General features: G+C 56.8%; 5 protein-coding genes across 5 annotated transcripts; 2 read left to right on the top strand and 3 right to left on the bottom strand.

The window, feature by feature from the left end:
- Positions 1–249: 249 nt before the first annotated feature.
- Positions 250–1,962, bottom strand: POSPLADRAFT_1047160 (hypothetical protein; the record flags this gene model as incomplete). Its single annotated transcript, XM_024479217.1, has 8 exons — positions 250–344; positions 591–709; positions 796–907; positions 949–1,048; positions 1,089–1,207; positions 1,270–1,335; positions 1,607–1,711; positions 1,791–1,962. 8 exons carry the CDS (start codon positions 1,960–1,962, stop codon positions 250–252), a joined length of 888 nt encoding a protein of 295 aa, XP_024337586.1.
- Positions 1,963–2,778: 816 nt separating this feature from the next.
- POSPLADRAFT_1047159 (hypothetical protein) lies at positions 2,779–12,143 on the top strand (the record flags this gene model as incomplete). Its single annotated transcript, XM_024479216.1, is given in 31 exon segments — positions 2,779–2,925; positions 2,945–3,353; positions 3,383–3,674; positions 3,986–4,252; positions 4,428–4,641; positions 5,021–5,139; positions 5,171–5,349; positions 5,692–5,760; positions 5,803–5,845; positions 5,982–6,129; positions 6,322–6,445; positions 6,548–6,665; positions 6,727–7,751; positions 7,805–8,087; positions 8,126–8,222; positions 8,270–8,360; positions 8,635–8,720; positions 8,882–8,912; positions 9,248–9,463; positions 9,502–9,529; positions 9,647–9,776; positions 9,951–10,001; positions 10,039–10,146; positions 10,190–10,462; positions 10,486–10,550; positions 10,626–10,651; positions 10,680–10,761; positions 11,064–11,295; positions 11,624–11,627; positions 11,726–11,767; positions 12,022–12,143. The coding sequence occupies 31 exon segments, from the start codon at positions 2,779–2,781 to the stop codon at positions 12,141–12,143; spliced, it is 5,121 nt and encodes a 1,706-aa protein (XP_024337585.1).
- Positions 12,144–13,892: 1,749 nt separating this feature from the next.
- POSPLADRAFT_1066355 (hypothetical protein) lies at positions 13,893–15,443 on the bottom strand. Its single transcript, XM_024482063.1, has 5 exons — positions 15,283–15,443; positions 15,188–15,209; positions 14,781–15,131; positions 14,290–14,723; positions 13,893–14,222 (listed from the first exon to the last, which is right to left on the bottom strand). Exons 1-5 carry the CDS (start codon positions 15,403–15,405, stop codon positions 14,073–14,075), a joined length of 1,080 nt encoding a protein of 359 aa, XP_024337584.1. The 5' UTR covers positions 15,406–15,443; the 3' UTR covers positions 13,893–14,072.
- A 645-nt stretch (positions 15,444–16,088) lies between these two features.
- Positions 16,089–21,380, top strand: POSPLADRAFT_1146640 (hypothetical protein; the record flags this gene model as incomplete). The annotated part of the gene is made up of 6 exons (XM_024485961.1): positions 16,089–16,373; positions 16,431–16,581; positions 16,635–18,367; positions 18,467–20,411; positions 20,462–20,604; positions 20,664–21,380. 6 exons carry the CDS (start codon positions 16,089–16,091, stop codon positions 21,378–21,380), a joined length of 4,974 nt encoding a protein of 1,657 aa, XP_024337583.1.
- A 272-nt stretch (positions 21,381–21,652) lies between these two features.
- Positions 21,653–24,256, bottom strand: POSPLADRAFT_1070404 (hypothetical protein). Its single transcript, XM_024482394.1, has 7 exons — positions 24,074–24,256; positions 23,955–24,023; positions 23,732–23,901; positions 23,387–23,682; positions 23,031–23,333; positions 22,856–22,979; positions 21,653–22,724 (listed from the first exon to the last, which is right to left on the bottom strand). The coding sequence occupies exons 1-7, from the start codon at positions 24,196–24,198 to the stop codon at positions 21,964–21,966; spliced, it is 1,848 nt and encodes a 615-aa protein (XP_024337582.1). The 5' UTR covers positions 24,199–24,256; the 3' UTR covers positions 21,653–21,963.
- Positions 24,257–24,820: the final 564 nt, after the last annotated feature.

The following is a 24,820-nucleotide window of genomic DNA, read 5'->3' as shown; positions in this document are numbered from 1 at the left end:
CGCGGAATTCGAGCTGAGATCTGCCCGGAATCCGCGCTGGAATCTGTACTGTGAACGCCCCTACTGTAGCCGCCGTGATGCCGAACATAGCGCTTTGGTCGCTTGGTGCGGGTGCGGGCGCGTTATCCATCGTGAGGTCCAGGACATTGGCTACTACGTCTCAGATGCAGCGCTGGTTGTGTTTTCTGTTCCTGGGGTGTGGCGCTGCCTTGCACAAACACTTGTTTTATTTTCAGGCTCCACCTCCAATCAATAATGACCGGCAAGAGTATGGTCCCGCATGACGTCCAGCTTGGGGCCCGACTTGGTAAGCACATGATCGTCGTCGTCCTGTCTCTGTTGACCTGTACATTATTGAGGGATCACTGCGCCTCAGCGCTCTGAGGCACGTCATACTTGATAAGGATTGCCTGTTTCCGCGCTGAACCTTGGGGGCGCTGTGATGGTCCGGACCTTCCATGTAGCCTTCGTGTTTTAGTTTGTCCACAGGAACGTCCACACTTTTCACGGGCGGAAGTACAGTCCTCCGCCGCACCATTTTTCACGCGGGTAAGCTCTGCCCACCCGACGAAAGTAGGAAGCTCATGTACGGTGGCCAGACGTTATATGCAATGCAAAAACCTCGACTGCGAGAATGTTCTGTTCGCTCTGGCCGGCCTCGAGTACAAGGCCGGAGCTCTCTTTTGTGGCACACTCCCGTGAGGCCGTTCTATCAACGCAGCACAGTGGCAAGTTGTTGACCATGTGTAGCGCATCGAACACCACGAGAAGGCAGTCCGGACTGTATTGTTCCACGCTGGCATCCCATCCAATACATCATCCTGCCATTCAGCTATCTCTGCTGTCGCGATCCTCGGTTTCCGCGGCACCGGTCCTCCTTGAGAGCTCCGCGCCGGCAACCAAGAGCCTGCGCAGAAGCTGCGCCAAGCACTTCGGTGTAACACGTACCACTCGCGACCAGACGGCATGCCCGCAGCCCCGTTTGGTCTATCTCCGCGGCGCCGGTGCATCGAGTGCGCAAATCGCACTCGACCTCGACCCTGGTCTGCTATCAGACCCTCATGAAATGGCCAAAAGAGAAGACTCACATCCGTAGTCGTACGGGTGTTTATGTTATCTGTCTTCTCTACGGTCTGACCCACTAGATAGTGATCGATGCCGGCTTGCCCAAGTGTCGGGGGAAAGGCACCAAAGGGTTTGGGCCAGTCTTGCGCGATGCAGCCGTGTCAGCAGAAACAATCAACTGGACAGGGACAACAGTAAGCGCACGTGTAGCGGCTGGCCTGGGCTGCAACTGCACGTCCGACTCCTTTGGCCTCCGGACACCGTGTGTGGCTGATTTATCGTGATCCTAGTACGTCAGCCACACGTCAGCCTATCTTTCGAGACCATGGTAATCAATTGTTAGATGTAGCTTGATGGACATTGACAATGAACGGGTGCACCGACCTCATCGTAGCGCGCATACATGCAGTCGAGTATCGGTATCGCATGATGCCTTCGCTCAGCGGATGGCCTCAGTACTAGACGCTCACAGACATGAGGCGCGGTCTAGAGGTGGACCCATGTGTCAGTGTGTCCATTTGATGGTCCCCTTCCCACGTACCGTTCCTGCTCACGATGCATTCCTGCACCGTTCCAGTCCGCCATTTTTGTCCATCTTGGCCGAGCGAGCCGTCCGCTGTTATCAACACCATCCGCCAGCGTGTTCCTGCTTCCAAAGTGTTGCGATCGGTTCGAGATGGGTCACGTCCACTGGAGCGGCCACCGAGTTGTTCTGGAACACTAACGCTCAACACGGAACGCCGGCGCGTGCATCGCAGTCTCGACGTTCACACAGCGAACCACAGGGGCCGCGGTTGTCGGTGACGATGGCTGCCTCCGATCGCTTCCGTCGTCGACATCAGCTTTTCCCGGTACTAGTAATCGCTGCACCCAGTGGGAACCCACGTCCGAATCCATAGATCCGCTCGCGACCTGCGACCGCTGTGCAGCTTCTCAACCATTGAATATCGATCCCTATAACCGCTCGAAATCGCGCGCAAAACGCTCTGCACCCCATGTGATTCGACAATTTGCTTCTACGTGAACGAGCATATGAGCTGTCTTTTTACGGCGCGCATGTATCACATATGTACTGATTCAGTACTTGATGCTCTTCGGCGTACACACCGACCGCGATTCGCGCGGGTGGGGGCGGACTCTGTACGCCCGCCAGAAATGTCGGGGAACTTAAACGCACACTGCGTGCATGAGCCAGGCGATCGTGCCCCGCCGACTTGTGAGTCTCACGTACAAGTTACCGGTGGCGGATGCCTGTTCTGATGCCAGCCGTCGGCCAGGGGCTCGCCACGCCCACGTTTATGTCACCGTCCCCCGGGGGAAATGGGGTTGGCATACGTGACGGCCATCGCATCGCGTGCTTGCGGTCCCCATGATCGCACGCACGACAACGCCCCGGTGCCTCCTCAACTCCTTGTGAAAGCTTAAAATATTGCCTATGGTGCACATACGCCGGATCGTCCCTAGGTCGCTCACCGCGCATTACGATCGCGTCGATTGTGCTACGTAGTAATACACAAGCGCTAGGAGGCGTACACTGGTCCCACCATCATTCGCTGTGCACAATCAACATGGTCAATCGCAAACCCCGAGCGTCCTCGAGTGCAGACATTGGCTACAGCGCGGAGGGTGGCAAACACATGCCGCCGGATTTTGGGTTACAGTTACGACAGGGTTCAATCATGACAGCTCCGCGGTGCAGGGACAGATGCCGGCATGCCGACGTACATTGTACGGCCATGTTTGGGAATTATAAGCATCCAAGAAAATCGCGCTTACAGCGCGGCAGACGAGTGGGCATTGCTAATCGGACGAGATCTGTCACTCGGCAGCTGTCATGGGGCTGCCGTCAGTACACCAATCGTGCGCCATTCAAACCTAGGCCTTCGCGGTGGTCTCGGTCGAGCCCGGGGTCGTGGCGGGGGCTAATGCCACCAAGAGGCGGCAGGCACATCGTCATGTTATTAAATCATATTGTCGCGATAACGTTGGGGAAGACGGCGTGTCGGCATGTGTGGATGAAGGGTGCGATGCCAAGAAGGAGCACTGGACGCAACACATCTCGACCATTCTCGCCGTGGCTGTAGCTGAACGCTTCTCGGATCAATGCGCACGTCACTCGATACGCGGCCTGGGTCCGTGTGACACCGTCCTTGTCGCCACGACCTCCGCCGGACGTTTTGATATTGATCAGGACAGTGGCTTGGGGGATGGGCGGGCCTTGGTCTGTATTGCCGTGCGGATAGCGATAGGACGTACATGCTTCTGCACAAGACATCGCGGGACGACATGTCTTGTCGTGCGTACACGCACGCAATAGGGTCGCTTGACATGGTGTTGGGTGGCACGTACCTGGACTTACGTGCTGATAAGCAAGCCTTCGGTGCAGTCTTACTCCGCGAGCGACCAGGCTTCCTCGACGTCGATTTCCGCACCACCGCCCCGGGAACGTCTGTGCGACGTCCATTAGTCATTGCGTTTAAGGTTAAGGGGCAGGTGACCGGGGCGAGGGATGTCGATGAAGTTCAAGCGAACACGCGTGCCGCAATGGTCGCATTGCGTGGCCGGACCATTGAGCTTCGTAGTCCAGTGTTCCGAGCGACGAGCGACCCGTCGCCAGCCCCAGGCGCCCACCCATGGCTACGGGAGCTTCGATCCGATGACCTCAGGCATGCTATAAGAACGCCTACTTGACCTAAGAGCCGCGAGGGACAACAGGCACCGCGGTTATGGAACCCTCGCTGAAAAATACACACAGCGGCGAACGTGCCCACCGCCGAGGATGCAGCACGCAACGCACTCGCAGCGTGCGGCGGGGTCCTCCCTGCATCGCCGGCGATCTGGCGATAACGCGCGTCGAAATCCTCCGAGCTTGAGATACACGTCGATGATATGCCAGATCCGGATCACGCATCGTGCCTAGCTGGGTGATTGGCCTGCGCACACACCGAAGGCTACTCGCTTTCACACACGCGATCACGTTCTTGGAGGCCGCGGATCGCGAAGCGGGCGTCAACTGGACATGTGCCAGTCAACTGCTCCCACTTTGCAAACGCACCGATGGACACAGTACTTACGAAGAGCACCACACCGTCTACAGCGACCACACACCCAGAGGCCGGCGCGATGGTCTGCAAGGGCCCCCGCTGGGCCGCGGATGCATGGCACGGGGCAGTCCCCGCGATCCCGCGTGAGCATCTATCGACGTCCGCCGGATCTGGCTGACGTTGACAGGATGTGTACGCTTCTTCACCATTGCACGATGAGATAGGAGATTGGGACGCCCGCCACCGTCTCCCCGGGCCCCGTGCGTGCGATCGGCCCTCCTACGAAGACTCGTTCGCGCGGTAGTACTCGCTTCGTAGTGCGTGCGCGAGATTACCGGTGGGGAAGCATGGACTGGCGCTTGAAGCATCAGATAGTCTGATATCGCTGGGCGGAGGGGAATCGCTCGTCGAGCAACTCGCGGTCACGATCGAAGAGCGTACGCCCCTGGCTGCGGCGAGAACGATCACCACGACGAACACAAGCGCGAGCGCGAGTATGCCTTCCGGTGCATATACCGAGCGAGCATCGATTGTGGCCTGTCTCAATCCACACAGATTCATGGATGAACTCATCGACATCTCGTACGGCACACCATATACATACGCTGCATGACCATGACCATTTCCTCCCCCTGCCAGCGCGTGCGTGGCGCTGCAAATGCGACATCGGGGTAGAATGACATTAATCGCCCTCCGGCCATTCCGGGGACCGGCGCCCGCAGAGCGCAATTGCGAGGTGACATGGCGAGGCCTGCCCGACGAGGCCGACCCTTGATCAGGGTCGCGCGCTCCATAAACACGGCGATCAGAGCGCGGCGAGCGAGCTAGGAAGCAGCACGCACAGGGGGATTGCGTACGCAAGGAAGGAGCGGGGCTCGATCGGTGGCTACGCACGCCGAAGAACGCGCTAGCTGCGCAGCGTTGCGCCCATCCACTTCGATGATGCGTCTCGTCTCGTCTCACCACCACCCTGGGCTGCTGGACGTGCGCCGGGATTCCGTTCGCAGATCAACCGCACGCCGGGCATCTGGTGCGGCGAAGCGGGAAATGCGGGCCCAGAGGGGAGGAAGGTGCGGGCCTTGCGGTGCGCTACGACAAGAGCAGGCGAGTTCGCGGGCAGATTTGCAACGCACGACGCACGGAGTGGAGAGGGCGATCGCGCTGCGCCACAGCAGGGGAAGCTCGTTTTATGTAAACTATCAGGGAGGGGGCTTCGCGTCCGCGCGGCGCAGGGAACGCCGTACGTGAGGCTGGCCGAACTGAGGATTCGCGACAGTCCGTAACCGGTGCGCAGAGGCACGACGCGATGGGTAGGCGGGTCTCTGCATACGGGCTGGTGTGCCTGGCGAAACGAGTCGTGTGCGTGATGGGGCAGTATCAAATATATTGACTGAATGACGGGCGCGCCAACGCCGGAGATGGACACAGAGCGCGATCGCTCTCGTACATGCGTATACAATGAAGGTATCCGCGTATAGATGGCAAGGCCAATTTCGAACAGATCCCAGCTCGCACTCCACACTGGTGTTCGCGCGTCGGGTATTGACCGGGCGTGTGCGGCATTGTCCGAGAATAAGCGCAGAGGGTTCACTTCCTTCCTGGGGTTGGGTTCCTGAGTTAGCATGTTGGATCTTGACGAAGGCTCTGGAAGGTATGCTTGCGTGTGCATGCACTCGTATGAAAGTTCTACTAGTTCGTGCGACAATCACGATGATGGTGTATGCACGAACTGATGGGTTCGTGAACGGGTGCGCCGGATGCTATCACGCATGCAGTTCGGCCGCGCTGTGCGAGCAGCGACGTGCTAGAAGATGCTGCAATGACCGTGGGTGGCACGGTTTGCGGACAGTGTACATGAGTTATCGCGCATAGTAGCTGGTTCCCGGCAGGGTCTCGGGACATAGAATTGTCGGTAGCGTATCGTGGACCAACATCGGAAGGGAACCGTCCAAGAACGGATTACTTTGCTTACCAGATCGTCGGTTGTCAAGTTGGCAGCTTGGAGGAGCGTCGCGATCAGGTGAGGGAGATCCGCTGCGCTAGTGTTGCTAGCGGCATCAAGATCGAGAGCGTAGGAAGGACTAGTTGAAGAGTTGTATGACAGTTTCCGCTCTTGTTGGCAGTCAATGCAGGTCGCCGCGGAGTCGGAGTGCCAAGCGGGCGATCGCGGAAGCATAGTTGTTGGACAAATCGCGTAGATTGCAGCAACCAGAATGGGGTAACAAGGAAGCTGCAAACAAGGACAAATTCATGCGGATCCAACTTTGAAGGCCTCCGTATATGGGCGAGGGCAAGGCGCGAGGAAGCCAAAGACCTTGGAGAGTCCGAGCGTGCATGTGATGGCTGGCACCGAGGAGTCGCGAGGCAAAGACGATCTGTGTTGCTGATTACAGGAGAATGCAAACCCCCAATCAGTCGCGTATGTCAACAATGTGTAGGGCATCGTGCAGACTGGGTTCATAAACCCGGCATCCGAGCTGCTCTTTTGCCGTCCACCGCCCGTCCTCTGCTTATCCGTCTAGCCTCGCCAACGTTAAAGTTCCCACTCGTCATCCCGTTCCGATCGGTCTGCGCCGATCTGGCCCCCCCCGATGTCGCTTGCACCGTTCGCGTCGAGGACGGAACGCGCGGTGCCGTCCATGGCCCCCCTCGCGTCATATTCCGGCGCACCCCCCATGTATTCTATGTCCGGCTACTTCGGCGGCTCCCAGGCGGCTCCCGCCGATCCCGCGTACCCCGCCGCCGACAGCCAGTACACGTCCTCCTCGCGCACGCACTCTCACTGGCAGCCGTCCTTCCCAGCCTCCTACTCCCCCTTTCCCAGTGTCGGCTCCCTCTCCTCCTACTCATCATCCTCGACCCCCGCCATGCCCTACTCTTCCGACTATGACTCCGCCCACCACCACCCGGCTCTTGCACATTCCCCCACCGCCCCCGCCTACACCCGTGTCCCCGACCCTGTCCCCGACCCCGTCCCCGCACACGTCCACGTCCCCGAGCCCTCCTTCGGCCGCGGCTACTGGTCTTCTGCCCTTTACATTGTGAACCCCGGCTCGCCGGTCCACCCCCCGCCGACCCCCGCGATCCTCGCGCCTCTCCTGCGCGTCAAGTCCGAGGAGGACTCCGACGGCGGCTTCATCTTTGAGCTGCCCCCGGCCGGCTGCCCCTCTGCCGGCCCCGGGACGATGCCCGAGGTCCCCCTCCGCGCCACCCACGCGTGCAAGGCCATGCGCGCCCTCATGAGCTCCTTCCGCCTCGACCCCTTCGCCATGCACAACGGCATTCGCTCCGCCGCCGTCACCGCCGCCCCCACAGGCATCGAGGTCGGGCCTCTCCGCCACGAGCCCCTCCTTTTCGAGTGGCAGGCACACCTCGATGCGCCCCTCCTTCCCCCGTCTCCGTCCTGGTCTACGCGCTCACTCAGCCCCATGCGCTACTCCCTCAATGACGAAATTGAGGAAAAGTGGGTGCCCCGCGGCGTCGCAACTGCGGTGTATGAACCGTTCGAGCAGGACGCTGCGGATGACGCCGAGGACGCCGCGTTGGAGCCGCTCATGGCCGCCGCGCAATCGCTCACCTGGGGCACCAGCTACGCTCAGCCAGAGCAGCACATGACCGGGTACCCCGCACAGCCGCTTTCCAGTGCGTCTTGTGTACCTCACGCATGCATATTCCGCTGATGCTCTTCCCCACAGTTTTCCGTGCGCCCCAGGCTCAGCCCGCGCAATCGCACCCGCACTCGAACGTGCTCGAGGCCGACGCACACTCCCACTACGCGCAGCAGCAACACCAGAACCAGCCGCACCACACCGGAGCCGGCCGCAACGCCCTGCATGCGGAGCGCGACTACCGCAGCGCGATGCCGATCCAGGCGCCTGCACCTCAGCACCCGCGCTACACGCAGGAGTACGGTGAGTACGCGGGCGGCGCGCACGGCATAGCGCCCGGCACGCCGTGGACCCGCAGGCCGCACGATTCGTACGCGACAGCGTGTTACTTCTGACGTTTTGACGCAGCCACCGCCATGCGGCGACTCCGGCGCTGAGCCCAGCGCGGACAACTTTCGGGGACGGGACAGAGCTTGCTCAGCTCGCCCGCTGCGCAACCGGCAGTGTTAAGAGGACTCACGGTCCTCCACCCACTGTGAGCGGGGAATGCAGCGGTTGATGAGAGCAGGACCAGGACGGGGCGGATGCGGTGAGACGCAGACGGGGTGCGTTGGTTTTCGAGGGATGCATGAAAACGGTGAATGTAAGTAACGAGCTTCTTGGATATACGAACGCGCGGCGGGCCGACGACACGCTCTGCATACACCATATATTGTTCGTGATGATTCCACACAGTGGCAGTTTACGTTGTAGCCTGCCACTGCCCATATGTTCCCTGTACACTCATCTAGCGCGCACACCCGTGTGCGAATTGTCTGATATGGTAACTTGCTTGTATGGACCGTAGAATCATACACGCTATCAGGAACTTTGGATTTGCGTGCGTCGCCTTGCTACCGACTGGTGGTGGTGATCAGACCGCTTTGTCGGGCGGCACATCGTGAACGCGACCATGTGGACTGATTTCCAATATGCGCCGGCAGTGCGGCGGGGCTGCCGTATTGTGTGTATCGCATCTCATAAGATTCGGTACTTGTCCCCCCCTGCACACTGGAGCCACGAGGACAGAGGTCGGCTTTAGAATGATGCTCTTGAAGTGCTACAGTATCACATCGTCGTGCTACGTCGCACTCTGCGGCCACCAGGCCAGAATTAATTTTCCAGGAAGCGATCACCAACAGCCTTCTGCATTACGGTTTGTCCCGCTGAGCACATGTTGCGGTACATCGGCAGGGCAGCATCAACAGCGAGTGTCAGAAAAAAGAGCCCCGAAAGATGCTCGCCTCATGGACAATTGCGCTGCGGCTAAGCTCGACGCCAGAAAAAAAATATCGATGGTGGCGGTAGCGACATGTAGACGCCCATGGTGCCTACTTGTTGGTTCCTGTTCTCGTCGTGATCGAGCCCGCACATCTAGACGCCCAAAGCTGATCTCGATTGACCATAAGTATTCGCGGGTTTGGAATGACAGATGGCGGCCAGCATCGGGACTACGCTCGCGCGCCTATCCGGTGGCTGGCCCTCGCATAGTACTAGTCATCCAGCGCATAGTACACCGCGGCCAGCCTGGCGGTGCAGTTTCTGCGCCATGCGTTGCACCCTCAGACGACGGCGTGCAGGCCATGCTCTTCGCGAACAGGGTGCTTCCCCGCTCCGGTCATGCCGTCATGAAGTTCCAGATTTGTCTCATGGGGAGTCTGCCTTTTGATGGGCACATCGAGACCCCGCATAAGCCGACTTCCACCGGTGCGTCCCACACTCACGTCTTCCCTATCTCCGCGAAGCAGGTGCGATCCTGGCAAATGCAATACGGTGTGCTGCGCACGTCCCAGATGGTATCATCGCCCAATTCTTCTATATCTGACATCATGAAACACGCGATTCGCTCCCTTCGCTTATACAATGTGACGGCTGTTCAACTGCACCCAGCGCTCAGCCCCGACGTCAGTATCTGACCCTGCTCGTTGCTGGCATCGACGTCATCATGGATGCTGGCATGCTGAAGGCTCCTCCGCCCAGGACCTGGTCGAGCGAGCCTACAAGACCCTGTTGTCGAGGCGTGCGTGTGCTCACTTTTCGCAACCCAGCAATACCCTAGTCCCTTTCTGCGATGTCAAAAGGTCCGGACGCCTCATGCACCGTACCCGTCAAAGATGACTTACTAGGCCCCTGAAAGAGGTGTGTGTCAAGTGCTGAGCGAAACATAATGCCGATCCTGTGCCTACGTGCATAGGGGCGTCTTGCTATCACGGTAGCGCAGCAGGCGTGCGCACTAGCGGGCCGTGTGCGTTGCCAATGGAACAGTTTGCTGACTGCAACAGGGTATGGGGATGTGCACGTCGAACAAGCTACGCGCACATCGGGGCGTCTCCATAGTCACGGCACCTCAAGGTGGGGCAGGGTGGACGAACTATGCGGCCAGCCCAATGGTGCATACATACATTCCCCACGCACCTATGCGCACGGTCGCAGCGAAGTTGTGCATCTGCGGACGCATATAGAAAGCGTATGAGCCCTTCGCGTCGTGTCTATTCCGAGAGACCACACACGCTTCAGCCTGGATGTTCAGCCTGGATGTTGCCGGCTGACCTAGCATCGTCTACTTCCACCGCTAGACCAGAAGAGCCAAAGGCCCGCGCGCGTGCCCCCCTGCGCGCACAGGGACCTTTACGTCTGGTACCTGCACGCCAAAGCGCGAGGGGCAGGGCAGGGGCGGAGTGCACCCCTCTCAATTTAGCGAATAGGGTCCACGTACTGCCTGCGCACAGAGTTCAACACTACTTCTCCCCCACGCCGGCGTGCGCGTTGTGCGGCTGACAATGCGGTGGGCGAGGTCCGTGCAAGATGCCGGGCGGCGCGAGAGGCGGCCGGGTCATTGGCGGCGGGCGTGTACGATACAATGCGCTAGGGCGTTGGAGCCCGCGGATATTGAATGTGAGTCGTGGAATATGAGCGAGCATAGACGAATGGGGGATGATCTGCTTTGCGATCCTGCGGATGCACTCCGCACCCCACACGCTGAGGGACAGGATACGGGCGGGTACGTACGTACACCACCACCGCACCTTGTGAGTACCGCCATTTATGGTTCTGCCGGACGAAGATCATGCAACTAAGCACAAAGAGAGGCCGCTCGCTTCTCCGAGTATTTGCATGTATGTGGGTCGCCTGGAGAACATCGTGCATTAGGTGAGCGAGGATGAAAGCTGCCCGTGTATCGATACGAGATATGGAAAAGCCCGCAGCCCAACGTGCAGGGAAAAACGACGAATGCTCGATGGTCACGGGTCTGACCTCAGGGCAAGGGCCTAAATCTTGTAGTTCTATCATGTCGGTTTGCCTATAGATCGTCGCCATGCGTCATTCTAGCGGAGATAACAGCGAAGCACGAGACGCTCTATGGGCTCTGTCCGCCCGCGAAACACGCAAAAAAAGGGGGAGCGCGCAAGCCGCAGGAGCGCGAAGGAACGACTCAGAGAGCCGCCGCGAAGGCGACGATCCTATCAGCACAGCGCCATCCGTTTAGTATCCTGTTCACTGTTCAGAGAGTCGGCGGGAGCGCCGGAATGTGGACAGATGTCTCCGGCCCACCGGACTCTGGGAACAACCGCTGATGAATTCACACTACATTTGGTACTGTGGAGTACGGGGTTTTGCAAACTTGATCAATTTTGCAAAACATCGTGATCTTGTTTTCCACCTCATGGACTATACTTCTGACGCTTGTACGACCTTATAGACATAATTTGTATCCTACCTGTGAGGCCAGTTGCGGAGAAATGGATTTGTCGTGGAATAGGAGCCTTAAGACAGTTCATATTGCCTTCTGCAAGCTCATGGCAAGACAGATCTGTACTTATTGTAAGCCGTTGTCCCCAATTGGACATCTGATCTAGTATGTTCCAGCCATGTATTTCTTGCTTCTCCAACCCGATATATTGTCAACAGATTGAATCGCGGCGTGTGGATGGCTTGCAAAAACGAACGTGACATTCCCTGTCACGACAGGTTTGGTCGCGGCTTCTGCCACGGCGGAGTTTGCCGTGACCCGTGAGTGACAGAGTTTGCAGAACTACCGCAATTTGACTGCTTCCAGCCTGCACCTCTCCACTGCTCGCATATGGATTGCCTTGAAGATCGATATACAAAATGCTGAGATCAGTAGAAATGATGCCTAAGTGATAGAGCAGTAGGGATTTACTCGCTCGAGCAGATCAACTTAGGCATCAAAATGTAATATGGAAGAAAGATTAGATGAAGATCAAAATTAGTTGGTCACGTAATCAGTGGATGCCTTCCCGCAGGATCTGGACAGTTCGCAGATGCAAACCGGACTTTAAAACGGACCCACTATGTCGGTCCGTGCCGTTTGGCGAAAGAAAGGCGCCCGGAGGCCAGTCGTCACCATCAGGTTGTCAATAAGTGACTGACGAGGGTGGGAACCAATGAGGTAAGCAAGGTGATCCTTTTTGAGCCAACGAGGAGTGAGCGGAGCCCGAAAACAACATTTGCAACGCTCGATCTGGTCTGGAGGGGGGTACCCCCCTCCCAGATGCAAACGTGACAATCCAGACTCTTCGGCGTCTAACCGCACGGCAACGGTGATTTTCGAGGTCAGTCAGATCAGTCGCGTTGCAGACAAGATTTAGAGCTCGATTCAATCCTGCAATCGTGTCCAGACCTCTGCCACTGCATGCGGTGTTCAATCTTCTCGTACAAGAAATCAGATATCTAACGGAGCATAACAGCGAAGCATGAGATGCGCTGTGTGCTCTGTCCGCCCGCGAGACACGCGAAAAAAGAACAGGGGTGCACGCAAGCAGCAGGGACGCAGAGGAACGACTCAGAGAGCCCGCCGCGAAGGCGACGAACCTGTCGGCACAGCGTCATCCGTTTAGTATCCTGTTTACCGTTTACGGAGTCGGCGATGATGTTGACGAGGACCGGTCGTCTGAAGCTAACGTGCCGGGGAAGCCCGTGGCTGCTGCTGGCGATGACGATCTGGAGTCGCTCTTCGGGCCTGATCCTGACGGCTAGGAGCTCTGGTCATGAAGACGAAGATTATCAAGAAATATCTACTCTGTGTCTACCTGTCTGGATTTGTCTGATGTCTCCTCTGACCTCGTTTCTGGAATCTCCTGGTTACTGTTTGATTCGTCTGCCTTCGTATCATGTCAATGTCTAAGTGCCTCTCCGCCATTGTTCGTCCTTGGACATCACGCAGGGAGCAACAAGTTTCGGTCTTGTCTACATCGTCTGTCTTGGGTCAGCTCTAAGAATGCACATCCGGTCTTGTCTGCCGCCGCCGCCTGCCTGCCACTATTGCCGCCTCTTATTCCATCGTTTTGGGCCGTCTTATATTTCTTTTCGTCTGCTGCCTCTCGGGGTTTCGTACGAGGCTCCACTCTTTTGGTGAGCCGTTCATTCCTCTTTTTTTTTACACTCAAATCAATATAGATAATAGTGTTCTTCTGCTTCCCCCGCCTTCATTTCTAGTCTCTTCATATAGCCCCGTTCCTCTGCAGTAAGTGTTGTGATTCTTTCATGCCAAGGCATGGTTGACATCGGCTTTAGCCGGTGACGATTTGAGTCTTAGTCTGCCTCCATCCACTTCTTGGGTTGAACTGTAGTTGTCACCGCTGGGTCTTGTTTCGCTGGTTAGTATATCCCGCCTTGTTCGTTGCGTTTTCAGTTTATTCTGACTATCGTTTAGGTTCCGTCCACCTCCACTTCGCCTCCTTACACTTAGTTCAAGGGACTATCGCCTTATTGTTTCACTTCATGAATATTCCTGCTCTTCGATTCGGAGTTACCCACCAGTTCGATGGCAAATACACGGTCTCCATACCTGTGCTTGGCAGCACACTTGACCCCCTCAAGGCTCTGCGTTGACTAGTACTCTGCACTTGACTCTCGCAAGACTACCACCGGCATCCAACGATAGTCCAGACTCGCATGTCGTTCCCCGCCCGTGGGAACACGTCCTCACGATCCATGCGGTTTCGAGACACCGATAAGAAGGTTCTCGCCAGCGCGTCCGGCTTCCTTGACCGATCGAGCTTGTCATTTTGTTGGCTACTGACGTTCTCGTTCGACTGTTACACATCTAGTTACCTTTGGGCGCATTCTCCTCCGGCTATTGCAAAGGTTTGACCTTGGCAATAATTACGTATGTGCGAACCAGTCCCCTTCGTTTATCGCATCCTGTAGCTCCTTCACTCATATACGACCATTTACAATCTATCTTTACCTGTTGCATCTCCCCCAAGCACCAGATTCAAGGAATAACAGTTATCTCCAGTGCGGTCACACTCAGCTACACAGTACGGTAAACCTTGGCTACAGTATCTGACGCTTACTCTTCTGCCGCTTCCCGTTCACGGATCTCCTTCTCCATGCGAGTACGCTCTGCTTGTCGCAGACGCATCAGGGTGAGAGATTCGTAGTCTAAGCCAGGAACCGCAGGGGTGGCTGCGGATGCATTTGGTAAAGCGTCGAGGTCAGGCTATTCAGCATTCACATTGTATAAGATTAGTTAGGGCGGTGACCAGATATAACCGATAGCAACTTACAAAGGTAGAAGGGAATGAAGAGAAAAGAGGGGCTGAGGCTGCAGTTGTGGAACTGGGCGCATCTTGCCGCTGATTGGCAGAGGGCGGTGATTGCGTGGAACGCGAGCTCGGTGGAGCGAGTTTGCCCATTTTAATCAACCAACCTATCAGCTCGGGCTCCTTGCCTTCGGCCCAATCGACCTCAATGCTTGTGAGCCCGTTCTCAGAACGTCCGCTGCTGCATACTGCCGCGAATGCTCCGCCAATTTGTTTGAATGCTACCAGAGCAGTCACGCGTTTTGGCTTCTTGGGTGGTGAGGGCTTCAAGGAGATCACGATGGCAGAGTCATCGACGCTGCCGAAGGGCGAAAGGAGTGTACTAAGAGCGGAGGGTGTGGTGAGTTCAGGATGTGCGGGTAATTGATACTTCAGTCGGACAGTGGTGTCCAGCGTACCTAGATTAGGGCCTCGTTGGCTCTCCTGTGAGGCGTATAATGAATAGAGATACGCACCGACTGCAGGAGGCTCATTCTCACTTGCGTTCGCCTTTTCCGCAGTGAGCAGCTCTTCCTCCCTCTTCCTGAGTGCTCTCTCACGCTCCTCACGTAATCGCCGTCCCTCGTCCATGATACGTTCATTCTCGAGCCATCGAGCCCGCTCTTCACCTTCCTTCTCGAGCTTCGCCTTCTTGAATGCGCGCTCGCTGGCTTCCAGCTCCTCCACGAGACCTTTACGCTTTGCGTCGTATGAGGCGAAACGCGCTTTACGGGCTTCCTTCACCCGCTGCTTGGCGTCCAGCGCCATGCGGCGGAGGGGATCGAGAAGGAGCTCATAGGCCTGGTTGAGTTCATGGAATTTCCGCGCTGTCGGGGTAAATGAGCGTCGAGTGGCGGCAATCCCGCACTTTTCGTGTACGCACCGGCGTCTGGGTTGCCGCGATTCTTATCGGAAAGACTTGAGTCAGAGGAAAGCGTTCAAACCCCACCGAGCACCGGAATGAGGGAAAGTGCGTACCCTGTCTGGATGGACTTTCAGGGAGCGTTGTCTGTACGCTGTGCGAATCTCGGCATCGGTGGCTTCGAGAGATAAGCCTAGCAGCTCGTACGGGCTGACTTCGTCTACGTCCGCACTAGACATCTTGCTCCGTCAAGGTAGGTGCGTTGAGAGAGGTAGCTGTTCGTAGATTGAGATTGAAGGAAAGTACGTTCCATTCACAGTCAAGGTGCGTGAGAACATCTCGTATAATGAGCGTGATTAGATAGGATACAATTTCCCTGAATGGCATTCCTGATATGGTATACTTCGTGTTTTCGCTCGTTTGTGATGGGATCATGCATATTCTGCCACGTATATAAAGTCGTCCTTACTCGATGTCGTCATGCACTTTCGCACATAAAGAGCCTGCTTCGCCTCGCATTGTCGGCCACCTCTTGCCTCTCTCTCATCTCCCCAACTGACTGCCTCCGTCGAACTCATCATACCGAATATACGCCATTTGACTGTGTGCACACAGGCTTGATTGTGTCCAAATTTACGCAGTGGCTGTCTCGGCTACGTAACAATTGCCGACTACGTGTTTACGTCACGAGATTCCTGCAAGGACAAAATCAGCACAACTCCGGACTCTGTTTGAGTCTGTTTGAGTTCGACCAAGTGATCCGGGGCCACAAGCGCAAAACAATCGCAAACAACACTCTTGTTGGACGCGTTGCTCCTCCCAGCACGTTGCTGTCCGCGAGTCCAACACGCGCCGCGGTCGCCGCCCCGCTGCGCAGATGCCTACCCTTTCCGACGGCGACGACAGTGTCGAAGCCCCAACCATGTTTCCTCTTTCTTCCCACGGCGATATGCGTCTCCATCTACAGACGCTACTTGACAACAAGGAGAAGCAGCTGCAACAGGCAGGCACGCTCGGGCAGCAGTTGCTTGCGCAGCGGATGGAGCTGGAGGAGCGGGTTAGGCAGCTGCAGGAGCTGGAGCTTGACGCGAGCAGCGGTGAGGATGAGGCGGACGTCAGCGTGCGCGACAAGTATCGTGAGTTGGCGGACACGATCAAGGATTGGGATACGGAGAACGAGCAACTGTCGGTCGCATTTGGACTCAAGGTGAGTCAGATATATGATCTCGCAGCCTGTAAATGCTGATCAACCCCGATCTTCCAGCCTGTAAATGGCTTGCAACCGCATGCCGATTTGTCGCGCGAGGTCGAGCGCCCGGACCGTGCTGTCGATAGATCCAAGGCCGCTGCGGGTCCATCGGCTGCCCAATCGTCCCGACGTGCCAAGAATGCAGCGCACCGCGCTGACGATGTCGGTGCGTTTCGCGTGTCGACTACGCATACTGCTTGCCGCTGACATTGAACGCAGAATTTGCATTTGAGATTGGAAGTGGTCTGTTGACGGAGGTGCGGCGCCTTCAGAGCCTGCTCGCTGAGCGCGACAAGGCCATCCAGGACATGAAAGAGGAAAAGGATGACCTGGAGAAGACGGTTGAGAGTCTACGAACCGCCCTCAGAGATCAGGAGCAGTCCGCCGACAAGTTCAAGGAAGAAAACTGGAACTTAGAAGTCACATTGCAGGAGCTTCGCACGCAATTCACAGACTCGCAGGCGTCGGTGCAACGACTGGAAGGTGAGCACAAACGCCTTACCAAGATGCTCACAAGCGCCCGCGAGGCCGTGGATTCGCACAAGAACGAAACGGAACGACACCAGAATGCGTTCGAGGAGCTCAAAGCCAAGCACGAGACCGATGTCGCGCAGGCGCGGAAGCATGCCGCGAGTCTGCAGCGTGACAAATCTGACTTGCAGCAGTCGCTTGACACGCTCAAAGCAGACATCGCGAAAGGCAATCGAAAATTCCCTCGGTTTGGCTCGCCGCTTACACCCAACGGTGGCGCTCCCTCCGAATTCCTCACTCCCAGCAATGCGGATGAGGAAGACGTGTTTGGTACTACCGGACGGGCGTCTACGAACAACAGGAAAAGTGTGGACGCTACCGCGTTCTTCTCGGCAGAAAACTTTGATGACTATGCCGATTCCCCCGATCCATCACCATCCAAGCCATTCCTCTCGCCGAATCATCCTAGTAATGAGATCGAGGCGCTGCAGCAGCGCTTGGCTCATGCCCAGCGGCAGATCAACACCCTCAAGGGCACGCTACAGCGAGAGAAGGAGCTTCGGATGGAGTATCGCCGCAAGTTGGACGCGTCTCCCGCGGTCGCGACAGAAGAGGAGACAGGGGATTTCGTGGATGAGGATGATGAAGTGCCGAAGCCGAAGTTGCGCCTTACTCCGTATCGCTCTGGGAGAGGTCGCGGCAGAGGCAGAAGCAAGGGGCTTACACTCATGCAGCGTTTCGGTATGGCCGCCAACAGCCCGTCATCTGAGTACAACGATGACGAACCTCGCGAGACATCTCCTCCGCCGGTTCCCCCCTTACCTCCCACATTCCAGCTCAACGGTGATGACGAGAAAGAAATTCCGCACGAGGAGGGCCAAATCGATGTGCAAGCATCTCCATCGCCACCTCAGCCTCCTTCGAATAGGACGAGCGTAGACGGTATGGATCCAGCATTCGCAAATATTCTCAAGCGATCTTCGTCTATTAGCTCTCTTCCACAAAGCATTAGCCCCCTACGGCAATCTGTCTTAGCGAAAGCTGCACGTGGAGGTACAATTCCACGTCGCTCGCGTGGCGGCGCAGCATTCCAAGAGGCGCGTCCGCCATCGTTAATCGGTCGTCCCGAGGCTTTAGCTGCGGAACTTGGCATTGGACTGGATGCAGCAGATGAAAGCATGGAGGAGCAACCGACGATGCGGGCCATCGAAACTGCTGAATTCGCTTGTCAGACAGACTTCGTGGAGGTTATGCCGCCGCCGCCGCCACCACCACCAATTCCAGTCGCGCCCCCTACAGTGGACATGGGTGTCCAGGTCGAACCTGCTCCCATTCCTGTCGTGGAAAGGGTCGGGATGTCAATGCAAACGGAAGAAGAGCCTGCCCCAGTCCGAGCTGAGATCGCAATTCAGTATGAAGACCTGGAGCCAGCGCGGGAATATGCATCGAGCTCTATGATGACCGAACCCCAACCTGAACCGGTGCCGATCCCAATTGCCCCAACGCCTGTGCTCATTAGCTCTGAAGTGCAGACTATTCAAATTACAGTCTCCGAGGTCGACATCCAGACAATGCCTGAGCCCTTGCCCGAGCCGATTCCAGTTCCTCTCTCCGTCACTGCTGAAGTACAGACTACTCCCGTGCAAGTTGCCGAGATCAACATCCAGACAACGCCAGAGCCCGAACCCATTCCTGTGGAGAGGTTCGATATGGATGTTCAGACCTTGCCCGAGCCAGTGACAGTCCGTGGAGAGATGGAGACGCAGACTATAACTCCTGACACTTTCGACGCTGAAGTTCAGGCCGTTTTCACGGAAGCACCTCGGCTGATTGGTGCTGTAGATATGTCCAGCAGAGAGGATTCGTTCGGAAACTCAAGCGGCGACACGACAATCCACGCAGCACACGTCCGACCATCTTCACTTGCGCTCTCTCAGGGAGGTTCTTCCCCCGAGTACAGCGACGTTGCAACCGAGACCGGTTCGATGATGGAGACAGATGCCGATGATTACCTGGATGCCCGCCAGAGCATGACAATGCCTACACCAACACCGACAGACTCCATGAATGACTTCCACTCAATCATGACGGTGTCGGACAACGACTTCTCGGAGAGCGAGGACGACATGGAAAGCATCAAGGCCTCCCGCTTGCAGAGCAGGCATGACTTGACCGCAACGTCTCCTGTTTCTGTCGTGCCTTCGCCAACAGAGGTGGTCTTGACATCAGAAGCCCCAACATATGAGTCAAAGGCTACTGCTACCGAGGAGATTGAGCTACCAAAGGCAGCTGAGCCGGTTGTGCAGACTGTCGTACCTGATACCGTTCCTGAACTCAACTCTGAGCCGAAGCCGGAGCTCAAGGAGATCTCGATACAGACGGATGAATGGATTCCCGCTGCTGCTATTTCGATTCCTCCTGAGCCACTCCTCCAAACTGTCATTGCACCCGTCCCCTCTCCGATCACTGTCCCTGTTACTGCTCCGCCTACACCTGCGCCTGGTTCCGTCCCCACACTTTACCGCGTCGGTGTCAATTCTCAACAATTCCAATTCATTTCTCCACCTTCATCCGCTGGCCCAACCACAACGTCTCTGCCAGTCGTCTCTCCCTCCCCCAATACCACCATCCGAGATTCCAATGCCACCTTCATTGCCCGTCCACGTACCTCTCATTCAGATCGCCGACAATCCATCGAATCCACCTTGTCGTCGGTTATGGATGATCTTGTCTCCCGCTCACGCACGCCTTCAACAGTCCCTAATGTTATCGACAAGTCTCGTCCACCTATGATGGTGTTACCACCGCCTCCCCGAGCCCCTCCCCCGCCCAACAGCATGCCTCCGCCGCCGTTCATACCCGAGAAGAGGATTTCGCATGATTTACCACCTCCTCGTCCTTCATCCCCTCCTCCTCCGGACCTCATTCAGCGCGCCACAACTCCCACTTTCGGAAGTGTCCTGTCTGTGCCTGGTGCAAGAAACCTCGGATTGCGCCAGCATGGGTCAAGTCTACCCCCGACTCAGCAAAGCCTCCGCGAACTTCCGTCTACAAGCAGCTTCCGATCGGCCGTGAATGCAGTTGGGAGACCACCTATGTCAAGCCCGACACCCTCTGCCATGTCATTCAGCATCCGCGAGAGGGAGCGGCGCGAACGGTCTACAACGTCTCTCAATTCCGGTGGCCACAGCATGGGCTCCCAACGATCCTCTATATCTTCCGATCATCACGCATTCCACCAACACGCTCAGAGACTCGGCGAGGCAGCTGTCATTCATGAACAATCTGCTGAGACATCTTCACGTGGTGCTGCCGTGAGCTCAACAGACCCAGCTGTCATTCATGCGATCACACAGACAATGATTGGCGAATTCCTATACAAGTACACACGCCGCGCTCTTGGCAAAGGTCATGGTTCCACGAGACATAAGCGTTTTGTGTGGATTCATCCATACACCAGGACGCTGTACTGGAGTTCAGCCGATCCCGGCTCATCCAATGTCGCTGAGTCTAGTGCAAAGAGCGGTATGTGTGTCGAATTCTTCGTCTTTACGTTTCTCACCTCTCTCTTATAGCATATATCGAAGATGTGCGCTCCGTGCTGGATCCAAACCCAATGCCGCCGGGTATTTATCAATACAGTGTTGTCGTATCCACTCCCCAACGAGAGATGAAGTTCACCGCTGCGACGAAGGAGAGGCATGACATTTGGCTCAATGTCTGTAACCATCGTCTCTACTGTTACCCTTAGTGACGAGATATTTTATTTTCTCTTAGGCACTGAAATTCCTGTTGTCACGGCCAAGCTCTGTGTCAATGGGCTCTCCTGCTACTCAGAACCAAGCGCCGTTGAGTCCAATGTCCATGGACCGAGATTTGCCCGAGGAGGAAGGTAGCCCGCGTCACAATGCTATCTCGAGTCCTCAAAGTCAACGGAGCACACGGACGGGGAGAACGGCCCTCAGTGTAGAGTCGTGGAATGTGACGCCCAGGGGTCAGCGAAGTCGCTCTCAAATCTCGTTAGGAGGCTCGGTTGGCAAACGCTCCGGCACACCAGCTGCAGAGTACCTACGTTGGGCAGACCATGACAATATGCACAGCCCATCGAAGGAGTACGAGCAAATCCCGGCGCAGGACGAAGAGGATCTTGACTTCGAATTGCACGATGAGACCATGTCTGACGGAGGATTCGAAGGTCTTGAGAATGTCCGTGCTTGCTGCGATGGACGACATACCGTAGGTCGCTCGGGCAAGACCGACCATCACCACCATCACCATCATCACAGCCACGACCAACTACAGCGAGAGCCGTCACGCACTCGGGATCAACTTCTGCATGTTGCGCAGCCCGAAGTTGCTAGGCCGGCTTCTCCTGCTTGGTCTTTCCGCTCGCGTGCAGGGAGTTCTACCTCTCATGACGGTGCAGGTTTCTTCTCGAGGTTTGGTACGAGACGTTCGACTAAGACTGCTTTATCAATTGGGACACACGATTAGCTTAGTTCAGATTCCTAATATCGCTCTCCAGCATAATATTTAGCCTTGCTCCCCTCTTGCCCAACAATGCCTACATTCCTTTAGTCTCGCATCTTCCTGACCATGATTTGTTCAATCTCATCTCTTCCGTTCTAGTCTCTTGCATCCTAGATTGCATGTACGGGGTTATCTTATGTGCGACTATGCAGAATAAACCAACTGTCACTCTTTCAGCTAACAAAACATTATTTGTATTCATCACGGCCTGCAGTGTCGACAGCGTGCTACAATTTCAAACTGCGCCCATAGGGCAATAGGCTGACATTCCTACAGCTACACAAGGGGGCCTGAGGGTATAACATAAGGGTAAACAGGATAACAGCGTTCCTCCGAAGAAGGCTTGCGCTGACCATAGCGATCTCAACCAAGAATCGCGCCATGTTATAAGCGTAGCTGACACACCTCCAAGCCCCTAGGAGAATGATTAGGCTGCAACAACATGGCGAAACACATCGACAGCGAAAGCGAAGACTGGAGCCTTGATACATCTATGATACATTCACTGATTGCGAACTGCTTCAACCTTCATGAGAGGAACAGCACGTCATGAGGTCGGCGATGTGGGATCGCCGCACTCCTTGAGCGGGCTTGTTCGCACATCGTGCGCGATTGCGTCGAGGGGCGTCAGCGGGCTGTGCGAGTGCGTCGTCATCGGAGACGAATGCGCCGTGAGCGGACTGGGCCCCGTGGGCGAGAGCGGCGCACCGCTCCCCGGGCTGGACGCACCGCCCGGATTCCACGAGCTGCGGTGCCAGCTCTTCTTCTTGCGCACACTCGCCTTGTATGCCGCACGGATCGCTGCGGTCGCGTCGTGTGCCTGCGCAGTACTTGCGGAGCGCACGGACGCGGCGCTCGGCGGGCGGAAGCGGAAGTCAGATGCAAACAGCGCAGGCGGCGTCGCGATTTCGAGGCGTGGCTGGAGATCGGAGGCCGCAGGCGAAGGGAGTACCCAGGGCGAGGGCGGGCCGGACTCGCAGGACTCGTAGTGGCTGGAGCCGGACGAGCCCGAGGCAGAGTGTGAGTGCGAGTAACGCGAGGAAGGGTGTGATGGGGGCGAGGAGGACAGCGAATGAGCGTCCTCTGAGCTGCGGAAGGAGTCCGGGAGGGTCGGTGGGAAAGCGGAAAGGAAATTCTCGACGAGCTGGAATTGTGGTACAGCAGCGGGACCAGACGTCGGCGACGGCGGTTCTGCAGTGCCGTTGACGGTGGCTCTCGCGTCCGCATCGACAGCAGCGGAAAGCTCTGTTGACCGCACTTCCCACCGAGCGAGGTTCCCACGGCATTGTAGTGCGAATTCCTCCATCTCTGAAGGGTCATGTAAGTAGTGTTGATGCGTAAAGATGCGTGAGACTTAATACCGGGAATGCCTTGGGCCACCCGCTCGAATAATGGTCGCGTGAACGTGGAAATGAACCAGACCTGGCCGCGAGCCTCACCCAATGAATCGTCCGATGGCTTGACTGTTGCAGGGAGGTGCAGATGCCGCTCGAGCATCAGCTGGCTTGTCCACTCCGACTCGAGGGCAGCAACCCAGTGCTTCGATACGCTATATGGCCGACACTGTGGCGCTGTCAGGATCGTCATTCATGCGCGCGACACGACCACACATACCGGATTGCTGATGTCCGCGCATTTGATGAGCGCCTGGCAAAGAAGAATCTTGCACGCCTGTTCGTCGAGAGGATTTCCCTCTAGGAGCGCGCGGAAGCCGTCCATGAACTCGCCGTGGAGACTAAGGTCCGTCGCGAGCACCGTGCCGAGGAGCAGCCGGCGAAAGGCCGCACCGCGATGTGGGCGGTCGAGCAGGGAGCCGAGCCCGTTGTGGCGCATGATCTGGAGGATGAGCGAGTAGTGCATCTGCTCAAGCACAGACTTGTCGTCGTAGACGACTGCGAGAGGCGTGCGGGCGTTTTTCTAAGCAGGACATTTACCTAACACGTACGGGCACCAAGGAACATAAGACTAACCATAAAGGCATTCGTGAGCCCCGGGTGGCCAACGTCATGGCCGACAGCTGCAATTAGTAGTGCGAAAATATCTTCTGGTGTCAGGCGTGATATACAATGGCTGGATGCGGAGTCCTTGTCTCTTTGCCAGGTCCGGGCGTCTGCATGCAGTAATATTGATACAGGCGGGACCATACCCGCGCGATACAGAAAGTAGTACGTTGCTTGGAACACGTCTAATGCATGCTGGAAGTTGTGATATGTGTTACCTTGGCGGTACACTTGGCGGAGGTGCTGAAGGAACGACGCGAGACTGCCTGCATGCGAAGGTTAGCTGCGCAAGAGGGACGCGAGAGTGCGACTTGCAAAGAGGGATGCCTACTGCATCCTGCATGCCCTCGATACGGTATAGCGCCTCGAATAGGATATACGAGCACGCGAGGACCTCTTCTTCGGGCAGCTTGTGTGGTTCGAAGTTCCACGTGCATAGGGAGTGGATGAGACGATATCGGGTACCGTCTTCGACCACGAGCGCGCTGCGATATGATAAGCACGCACGATGGGACACGCCCAGGATGTATGCACGCACAGAGACGCAGTATCATAATTGATGATGGTTTCTGTGTGTGCGCGCACGTCGATCAGAACCTCGGCGTACCTGGAGGGCGGTAAGGAGAATCTGCGGGGAGCGACAGCTTCCATACGCACTTTGTTTCGCCTGCCTCGGCCTCGTCCCACCCACCCCAGCCCTGCCCCGAGCTCCCGTCCGCCAGGGCAAGGGCAAGCCCGCCGACGTCCACGCTGCGCCGGCGCGCGAATGCTGCATCATTCATGGCCCAGCAGCGTCTCCGCGGTGCGCGGGTGCAGTTCAGATGTGTCCGCAGGCAAGATTGGGCGGTCGGCTACACTTTAACGACGACGAGAGAGAGGTAGAGTGGCGGACGATGTCGACGAGGAGGAGGAAGGATGGCTGTGGCCCTCGCTAAGACGTTCCGCGGCCCCCCGGCCGGCGCCGCCTTTCGAAATTCCCCAGAAATGCCGGGCATCAAAAATGCATCGATATTTTATTCCTTGGCACGCGCCCGAACACGGACACGTGATCTCATCCGAAACGCGTCTTGCAAATCACAGATTCACTCTTCATCACTCGTTTTCTTGCTGATACGCCTGCTTTCAGAGACTATGCGCATGAAAAAAATCTCCATCCTTTGAACGTTTGTCGGATCCTGCTTGGTGTCTTATCATCTCTCTGTCTGCCGGTTTCACCGAAATGACCAAGTGCCACCGCATCGGAGTGTGTTGCCTCCTTGAGCGCTCCGTCGATGTCTGCGTCATCCGGTAACAGACACCGATGACCAGTGCCGCGCCTTTGCGTATACTCGGGTGAGCTGTAGGACTTGCATCTACCAGGGCTCTCTGCACCACAAATACCCCAACGTTCGGACCCGTGCCGCT

The sequence above is a fragment of the Postia placenta genome (genome assembly GCF_002117355.1).
Source record: "Postia placenta MAD-698-R-SB12 unplaced genomic scaffold POSPLAscaffold_9, whole genome shotgun sequence".
Classification (NCBI taxonomy): Eukaryota; Fungi; Basidiomycota; class Agaricomycetes; order Polyporales; family Adustoporiaceae; genus Rhodonia; species Rhodonia placenta.
This window is presented reverse-complemented; position numbering and strand designations above follow the sequence as displayed.